The 9,782-nt window shown below is 58.3% G+C and overlaps 1 protein-coding gene across 1 annotated transcript in view; it reads right to left on the minus strand.

The window, feature by feature from the left end:
- Positions 1-6,335, minus strand: part of GALNT9 (polypeptide N-acetylgalactosaminyltransferase 9) — a 77,227-nt gene extending 70,892 nt beyond the window's left edge. Inside the window, exon 1 of the mRNA XM_055321853.1 lies at positions 6,113-6,335. Coding sequence (XP_055177828.1) covers positions 6,113-6,332 — 220 coding nt within the window. The 5' untranslated portion in view covers positions 6,333-6,335. The remainder of the gene's footprint in view (positions 1-6,112) is intronic.
- Between the last annotated feature and the right edge of the window lie 3,447 nt (positions 6,336-9,782).

Genomic DNA, 9,782 nt, shown 5'->3' on the forward strand with positions numbered 1-9,782 from the left:
GCTCCTGGTGTGGCCTGATCCTCTGCCCATGGATGTACCCCCCCATCCCCACCTCCACCACTACGTGGACTCTGTCTTCTGCATCCATGCCTCCCCTCCTCGTCCTACCACTCCCTACAACTCCCTGCATGACCTCACCTGAATGGAGCATGTCTTTGAAGACCCTGTCTCCACATACGGGGCCATCCTGAGGGCCTGAGTAGACATGAATTTGGGGCATGATTCCACCCAGTGCACCGTCTCGAGCACCGCACCTTCCCCCCTCCCCATCTCTCTGCTTTCTCATGGCACCCAACCATAGTTGCCAGCCTCCCTCCTAGGATGTGAGCCCCACAGCGGGGCGTCGGGGGTGGGGGAGGGCACCTGCATCACAACTGCTTATGGATCCAGACTTGGCATCAGGAGGATAGCAGGTGCTTACTAAACACGTGGATAAATGAGACATTACCTTCCTTCAAAGAGGAGAAGGTAAGGCCAGGGCAGGAGGGGCAGAGGGGCAGGGGCGCCCTCCTGCCTCTATTCCAGACTACACCACCCTCCTCCACACGTGTCCTGTGGTCCCCAGCATGCATGTCACACGTCATGGGATGATCCAGCAGGGGTTGGTCCACAGTGTCCTGTGGGTGTGAGAGCCACCCTGCTGGCCTGCGCCACCACCTCCCAGCAGATCGGCATGAGGACGGGAGTCTGCTTTGCTGCAGTCACACATGTGATGTGGGGCCACAGGGAGATCATGCACCTCTTAAATACCTTTCAGACAACCTGGGAAACAAATTTCTCCTTCCTGTGAATGGCAACGAGACATGCCGACGACAGCGGGTCACCGTGCCAAGCCGTGGAGAGACCATCTCAACTTTGGCCATCCTCACCCCTGCGGACCCTTGTCACCTCTCTCTGTCAGCACCTGGCTGCCTCCCCTCCGAGGGTATCTGGACTTTGTGGAAGCAGAACGCTGGCCCTACGATGTGGATCCCAGATGTGGATCCCATCCTGGACATCCTGTGGATCCCAGATGTGGATCCCATCTCCATGGGACACCGGATACGGAAACATGCAGAGACTTGTTTTTGTCGAGTTTCCAGCCAAGGAAGGATACACTGTCCTTTCAGAAAGTTGGGGCTTTGAAATATGCAGATTGCGGAGCTGAATCGTAAATGCAATCACTCAGCCCGCCCTTCGCCCCTTCGAGGTGGATCGCTGCCTGCGTGGATTATCCTCAGAAGTGCGGCTGCAGATCTGCAGACAAATCTCCTCTCTGAGCCAGGCCAGGTGAGGTCCACTTCCCACCCGGAGAGCCAGAGAGGTGTTTATCCTGGGCTGGAGCGCCCTTGTGCCCCCTCCCAAACACGAGGGCTGGGTCTGCCGGAGGGAGTGCAGCCCTGCGTCCAGGAGGAGCCCCCGGACTGGATGGGGCCGGCAGATGGGGAAGCACAGGCAAAGAGGGTGGGGAAAGGCAACACCAAATGCCCTCCACCTTGTCAGAGTGCGGGAGGCTGCCGCCAGCACTGTTCAAGCGCTGCGGGGAGGGTGGGGAAGACAGTCCCGCCGCGGCCCCGCAGCCCTGCCCTGCATCCGCAGGAGGCCCAGCTCCAGTGGGGATTCATTTCTCACTCTCAATGGTAAATCAACAACCGCCGAGCAGGAGTCATGCGGACACAGGGCGGAAGGCCAGCCAAGTACGCACAGCTGCCCTTGGGAAGCCAGACCTGCCAGACCTCGACGATGTGGCGGACAACCCACACCTTCTCTCCAGCTGCGGCCAGTTGAGATGGGCAATGCGGGATGGTGTGGCTCATGGCACGGGTTCTGGAGGATGTGGACCGGTGAATTCCGCCTGGAGAGGCCCCGACCCGCCGAGGAACAGGAGAGTTTTCTGCTGGAACACGTTCCCTGGCAAGGGGAACATCTCAGAGCATTTCCACCACAGACCTGCTTCTGTGTACAGAAAAGCCCGGAACCTCTCTGGGGACGGCAGCACCTTCTCCGCATGCCGGCTCCCAGGGACGGGCACATTGGGCAGGCACACTGTGGGGGCGAGGGGCATGTGGCAGAGACAGCCAGACCCTGGCGCCCCCCGGATTCTTTGGGCACTCTTCTCAGACCCAGGCATCCTCTTCTGCAGGCTCTCACCAGCTGACTTACTCATCCTTTTAAGATGCAAACAGTATGCACCAGACAGGATTTTCGGCGAAAGAAGGACATGGTGTTGAACTACATCGACTCCTCCCTTTAAAGTCTCTGGACTTCCCAATCCGCTCGAGGAGAGAGTGGGTTTCCTGCTACTCAATCCCGATGTGTGCCTATCACTCTGGAGTCTCCCTTTTCCTTCACAGAGAGCGGGGCGGGGCGGGGCGGGGTGGGGGTGGGTGGGTGGTGGCGCTTGGGCTCAGAGCCCTGGAGCAACGGCACCACACAGCAGAACTTAAACCTAACATCTTGTCATCGTCACTCTGGTCACCTCCTGCTTGTGGGTGTGGTGCTGATTTGCAGCTGTCTTTTTAAATACATTCGTTTTAAGCAAAAGTAATGAATTGTTTAGGGAAAGATCCACTCATTCAGCAAATATTTATGGAGCACTAACGTCATGCATGGTACGGCCTCGGACTCTGGTGTTAGAGCCATGAACGAAACAGAAAAGTAATGGGGCAGGCATCGTGCACAGATATGGTAAAAATGGCACCAGTCTCACGTGGGTTTGTGAAGCTCCGGAGGGAGCAGAGTCGAAATCCTCTCTCTCCCAGATGAGGGCACGTGGCCTGCTGGGCCGGCAGGGGCTGCGCGAAACCCGGGATGCTGTAGGACCCCCTGGACATCTGCCACTTCAGCTGAACCATTGGACGACAGTAGAAATGCAGGCCACTTCTAAGGTAAGTGCTGTCTTTAACGTAGACTGTTACTCACTTGCTCATCAGCCTCCTCACGCTGTGCTGTCCCGTGGGTTCTGGGCTTTGCTGTCTGCATAGCAGACCACGCTTGGACGTCCGACTGCACAGGTTTGTGCAGGGGTGGGTCGAGTTAATGCGCGTACGCTCTGAAATTTAGAAAGTACCTCCCTCTGCTGCAGCCAGCCAACCACAACCAAAACCTCACCATAACTGGCCCAGTGCCGTTCAGAACCGTGGTCCCTAATGGTCAGAGGGACGTGTCCAGAGGCCCGGAAGGAGCAGGGCAACCAGGTGGCAGCCAGCTCCTCCTCTGCAGCGGGGGAGGCTGGGCCCTGACTGGGCCTGAGGCCCAAAAGCAGGTGACTGCCTGTACCCATGTAGTGCCCGTGACCAACGGGGACAGAGCCTTGCAGCAGCTTGGTTCATTCTGAGAAAGAAGTGAACCTGGAAGCCACGGAGCAGGGGAGAGTCCTTGCTGCCCATCCGGTCCCGGTCCCCAGCACTGGCTGTGTGTGTCCCTGAGGGCAGAGGGCTTTCAGACCAGGCGGCCGAGTGGGGACGCTTCCCTCCCTGTGCTTCTCGTCAAGCCAGAGGCTCTCAAACACGTGTCCAGGAGACCCAGCTGCGCACACACAACCACAGATGCTGTACTTTATGTGCAACTGAACATATTCAGAAGGATGATTTCTGGCTGTCAACATTTTTTTATTGTTTTGAGCACTGAATTTAGAAGCAAACTCATGTACATGCAGGATGTGACTATATCGCATTTCCTTAAATATTTTCTCCCTCGTCCTGTGAATTTGGATCTACACACACCATTCACTAGGTCTTTGCCGAAGCCGATCAGACATTCCAAACAAAGGGCACTGGCTGAAGGAAGGGAGCGGGAAACACGTCCTATTCCTGGGCCCCGCTCTGCTGGACACCCTTTCCTCCCCCCAACTCCTATAAGCAAGGAGAGACGTTTCCAGGAAGAACCCAAGGCCGAGGAAATGTAAATGATACTTCATGTGGGTGTCTTCCCTCCCTTCTATGTTTGGGGGAGACTCCCAGGGATCATTTCTAAGCTGGACGGCCAGTCTTGGGGAGTGCTCCTGCCCTGTGCACCCTGCCACATGGGGAGCCTGCACCCACTGTTTTCAAATGGCTTCTTGTGAACAAATGTCAACTCACTCCTGTGCTGTCCCTCCTTAGGGACCAACCCCGGACAAGGGGGAGATCAGCTCTCATCACTTCCAGGAACAAATACTGAGTGACTCCTGGGTGGGGCACCATGCTGGGTACACAGCCTAGAAGTGGGCAGCAAGACCCTCATCAGAGGGGAGTGGGGAGGAGGAGGGAGGGAGGGAGACGGACAGAGACAGACACACAGGGAGAGACACAGACAGAGAGACAGAGACAGAGAGATACACAGAGACGGAGACAAAGACAGAAACAGAGAGACTAGAGAGGGACAAGGCAGAGAGGGAGGCAGAGAGGTAGACAGGGACGCACGTGGAGAAAAAGGTGTGGGTAAGGGAGGAGGGAGGGGAAAGGTTGGGTGGGCAAGGGGCTGACATTGGCTTTCCTGGAACGTTCCATTATGTCCTATTAGGGTCAGGAACGTCTGCCAGAACTCCTGGCCTCCGCTTCCACCAAGAATCCTGGTTCCCTCTCACCTTGAAGGGTGAGATGAGGAGCGGCCCTCGGCGCTGAGCTGGCCGTCATGATGTTACACAACCGGATGTGCTGCCAATGATTTTATATAATCCTCCGGTTCTCCCCATAAACCAGGCCATAACACCTTGACAAATACACTTCAATAAAACTATGTGCTATTACCGGGGCAGGAGATGAATCACACCACCACACCAGCCAAGCGGCAGTTGGACTAAACTTTTCTCCCCTCGCGGCCTTGGCTGAATAGGAGAGGTCAGAAAAGCCACAGAGCTCACTCATGAAAGCCACCCCAGGAGGAGAACTGGGAGTTCTGGGCGCTGGGGAGACAGCAGGTGAGGCTGGGACGGTGCCCTCATCCAGGGTGTCCCTAAGCCTCTGTGGCTCAAGCTGCTGCTACCCCCCAGAAGGAGCCCCAAGAGGACCCCCTTACACAGAGATGGAGCGTGCAGTCCAACTCCCAGATGCCTCCACCCAGAGCCAGTTACCCACGCTTCCTGAGGAAGTTTGCTGGGGCTGCCAATGCAGAAACCAGAATAGCACAGAACAGAAGGAAAAACCTACTAATGAGGTAAACACACAAACTTTTCTCCCTCCTTGTACCTCAGCACAGGGAGAACCCAGGGTGCAGCGGGCACTTCCTTCCATCTGCTGCATCCCCAGTGGAAAAATACCCGTTCCTCCCAGCAGCCACCACTGGCCCCGACCCGCAGCAACACCGATGCCAACCCTTACAGGGAGCCTAGACCTCCAGGGAAGAAGCCGGGAGCCCCCCGCCAGAAACTGGGCTTGCTTCCCAGGACTGTGGGCTCCCAAGGACCACAGCCCAGGGTCCATCTGTGGGGCTAACACCTGCCAAGCTCCTCCTGGACACCCAACTCAATCTGTCCAGGAGTCACCAGCTCCTGGCTTCACACTCATCCCACAGCAATACTTTCTGGAGGGAGCCCTGAGTATCCCTAGGACAGGAGGCTGGGTAGGCTGAGAGGTCACAGGGAGGCCCCTTTCCCTACCGGCATTAAAGAGCACAGCATGGGCCACCTCTGAGGGGCAGCACTGCCCTCCCCCCAGTTTCCACGTCCTCCAGGAGAGATAGGACTCCAAGCCAAGACCCGCACCCCCAAAGACCCCCTCACGCTCCGGCCTGGGCACTGCCAGCTCTTAAAGCAAGTCCTACAACCTCTTGGGAAGTTCTTTCAAGTTCTCCCAGGGGCTAGGTTGGAGACATTTCATGTGTGGTGATGGGGCGAGGGGTTCAAGTGTCCACCGGAGAATGAATGAATGAATGAATGAATGAGTGAGTGGTCATCCGGCCGGCACTCTGCTAGAGGGGACCCTTCTCTTCCCTATCCGCCTCCTCCCCGGTCTCCACCTGGAGCAACACGGGAGTTCAATCCCAGCCCCCGTTGTTGGCCATCAGGCCCTGGGGTCAGCAGGGGTTCCGGGGCTGGAGCACGGGGCGGTGTTCCGGCACCTGGGACCGTCCTCCCACCAGCCCCTCTGCGCAGCAGCCCCTTTGTCCCGAGGGGAGCGCCGCCCGGCTCACCCGGCTCACCCGGCTCGCTCACCGTTCAGCTGGTTGTAGACCACCTCCTCCAGGTGGTCCAGGCGCTGGAGGATGGCTTCGCGGCCCTGCAGCGCGCCCGCCTCGGTGTGCCGGCTGCGCACGGTCTGCCCCAGCGCCTCGGAGCGGTCCTGCAGGCGGCAGTACACGGAGAAGAGGATGATGCCCACGAACACCAGGATGTTGACCGTCAGCAAAGTTTTGATCCTCCTGGCAACCGCCATGAACGCGGCTGGGAGCGGGGGGCTGCCCCACCCGCGGGGCATCCCCGTGGGCCCCGCGGCCACAGGAGCCTCGCCGGCCCGCCGCTGCGGGGACCGCGGGCCGCGGGGGCTGCGGGCGGGCTGCGGGCTGCGGGCGGGGCAGGGGCGCGGGGCGGGGGCGCGGGCTGCGGGCGGGGCAGGGGCGGGGGCTGCGGGCCCAGGACGCGCGCTCCGCCGCCCGCGCCCGCGCCCGCGCCCGCGCCCGGGAGCTGTCCCTTCAGCACCGGCCCTGCGCGCCCGCCGCCGCCCGGGGGGGGTCCCCGCGCTGGGGCTGCCCGGGGCGGCGCGCGCAGGGGGCAGCGGGCATCCTCGGCAGAGGGGCGCGGCCCGTCCCGGGAGGCGGCGGCGGGCCCGAGGGCAGAGGCCAGGAGGCGCGGGCTGCGCGGGCGCTCGGCCGCCGGGAGGCCCCTGCCAGCCCAGCACCGCGGCGCCGGTGCGCAGTGACGCGGCCGCCCGCCCCTCCGCGGGCACGCGGGGCCTCGGCGCCCGCCCCCTCCCCCTCGCGGGGCGCAGGGTCTGGGCGGCTCCGCGGCCGCAGCGCGCGCTGCCCGGGCCCAGGCCGAGGGCGCCCGCGCGGACGCGGCGGGCGCGGGCGCGGGCGCGGGGGCGGGAGGGAGGGGGCGGGCGGGTGCGCGCGGATGCTCTTTCCCGGGACCCTCCCTCGGCTTGGAGTAGGCCCCAGACTCGGCCCGGGCAGGTGGGGCCCCGGGGAGTGCCCGGGCAGGGCCGTGCGGTTTGCGGGAATGGGCCCGAGGAGGGGCGGGGCTGAGCGCCTCGGTGAAGGGGGGGCGGGCAGCGGGGTCCGAGCCGCGTCGGCGGCCGCCCCAGTACTTAGGCCAAACGGAATGACTCCGCGCCTCCCCCCCACCCCACCCCACCCCACCCCGCCCCACCCCACCTCCCGCACCCCCACCCCCACCCCACTTCCCCCGGGGGAGCTGGGGGCGGGGAAGAGCTGAGCTCATGGACCGGTGGACCGATCCCGGGATTCAGCGGGACCGGGGCCTCCATCAGGCTGAAACACGCGACCAACTGGACGGAGAGGCCCAGAGCCCTGGGCCTCGGGTTCTCCAGATCCGGTGCTCAGACCTCAGGGGACAGCAAACCCGGTCATCCACCCCAGCACCACCACCACCACCCCCCCCAGCCCCCTATCGCGGCGCACGAGGGGCTTGACAGCTGGGTCAGGAGAGGAAACCTGCCCCAGCCCCGGACAGCGGACAGCGGGGTGAGCACCCGGGTTAGGGCTTCCTGTCTGCTTCATGCGGCTTCCTGGCACTTGAAACAGTGTCTGACGCTTAGCTGGTGCCTGGTAAATATTTGTTGAGTGAATAAGTGATAGAGCATTCATTGAGCTGACTTTGTGCCGGGTCCCCAATACAGAGATGAGTATGACAAGGATGTTGGGCTTCAGGGAGTTCTGGCTACGTGTGTGTGCATGTGTGTGTGTCCTTGTGTGTCCGTGTGTTTGTGTGTACCTGAGGGTACCCGTGTGTGTCTGTGTGTACCTGTGTGTGCTTATTTGTGTGAGTCTGTGTCTGTGTGTGCGTGTCCCATACCTGTGTGTCAGGGGGACATTAGGGTCCTCCGGCTCTTGGTCCAGCACTCTCTTCTCCAACACACATTTCGTGACCTCCAGCAGGCCAGACTACCCAGCTTGGACATTTTGTGCCTCCTGGTGGATTCTGGGGAGAGCTAAAAACACCCATTTCTCGTCCTCATCAAAACTTTCTCTTCTTTCTTGGGACGTTTGTCTCAAGAAAGTCAGAGGACCCCCACCAGGAAGGAGACAGCCACTGGGCCTTATGACCTGTTTGCCGTGTAAATCACTTGTTTTGAGAGGAGCCTGGGAATTCTGTTTTTAATCATCAGGAGACTCTTACAATGCAGCAGGTTTGATGAACACTGGTCTGTTTTTGATAAACAGCCAATCCCATGCCCCTTCTTAGGAAATACTGCATTTTTCTGTTTACAAAATGCCAAGTTGTAGGATGCTTCCCAATTTCACAAGGATAGCTTCTAGAATAAAAATACAAAGAGCTAACACACACAGCGATAAGATTTAGCCAGATACCAGTGTGAGTCCTCTGTGGCTGTTAACAGAGTAAGACTGACAGTAGCCACATTTGCCATGAAAGCTGGTATCATCTAATTTTATAAAAGTGGAAACTGAGGGATCCCTGAGTGGCGCAGCGGTTTGGCGCCTGTCTTTGGCCCAGGGCGCGATCCTGGAGACCCGGGATCGAGTCCCATATCGGGCTCCCGGTGCATGGAGCCTGCTTCTCCCTCTGCCTGTGTCTCTGCCTCTCTCTCTCTCTCTGTGACTATCATAAATAAATAAATAAATAAATAAATAAATAATAAATAAATAAAATTAAAAAAAAAGTGGAAACTGAGTCACCAAGAGGGCCAATGCCATGCCCAAGTTCATACTGATGGCAAAGCATGGATCTGAGATTCAAGCTCAGACAATTTGGCTCCAGAATCAGATTTATTAACTACCGTCACCCAAGAAAAAAATCAAGCACTTTTCATTATACGTTTATTGAAATTGATGTTAAAGTGGTTTTGCGGGAGAAAACACTATTTTGTTCATGTAAGTACATTGTACTGCATCCTGAAGTTTAGCAGGAAACAATACATCCAAATATGCATCAATGTTTGGCTAAATATTTCATTCAAGATATAAGCACTTTGAAAATGTAGGGCACTCTGCAGGGAGGGAATACGTCTGATAGTTCAGCAAATTGGTATTTGTTTGATTTTCAACTACACTGATATTCACTGTGAGGCATGCCACAATACTTGTGGGTGGGAGGCAGGGCTCATGGGTGGAGAAGCAACCCCACTGTGGGCATCGGTGCTTGGGAACACACAGAGCACATACACACCCCTTCTACCACCACAAAGCCCCAGCCCCCGGGGGACCCTCTGATAGGTAGCCGGCTCTTTGGAAGCCCTGAGCAGGTGTGAGGTCCTGAGTGCTGTTTTGTTGGTGTAGGACCAGCCTGGTGTTGCAAGTATCACGTGGGAAGTCATCCTGGGGGAGTCAAGTGGTTAAAATCTTGAGGCGGAGACACTGTGTTGGCACAGATGATGGGGCAGTGCACTGTAAAGAGATGCCAGTTAAGGGAAATGCCAGGCTCTTTCATGTTAAAGTCATGCTCTGCTGGGAGTCCGGCCTTGAGACGACACTCTGAGTTGGACCACGAGTTGGGCCCCAAACTGGACCAAAAGCTGAAATTTGGCAGAACCTACAGTGATTCCCTCCTACAGCATGGAAAGAAAAGCATTTCTTTTTCACGATTCATCCTGTGCATGTGGCAGGCCATGTCTACCATGGAGCACATCAGTTAGGATAGGCCAGATTATGCTGCAGGAACAAGCAGGCTGCAAGTCTCAAACACTTAA

The sequence above is a fragment of the Nyctereutes procyonoides genome, unplaced genomic scaffold, assembly GCF_905146905.1.
Source record: "Nyctereutes procyonoides isolate TBG_1078 unplaced genomic scaffold, NYPRO_anot_genome, whole genome shotgun sequence".
Taxonomy (NCBI): domain Eukaryota; kingdom Metazoa; phylum Chordata; class Mammalia; order Carnivora; family Canidae; genus Nyctereutes; species Nyctereutes procyonoides.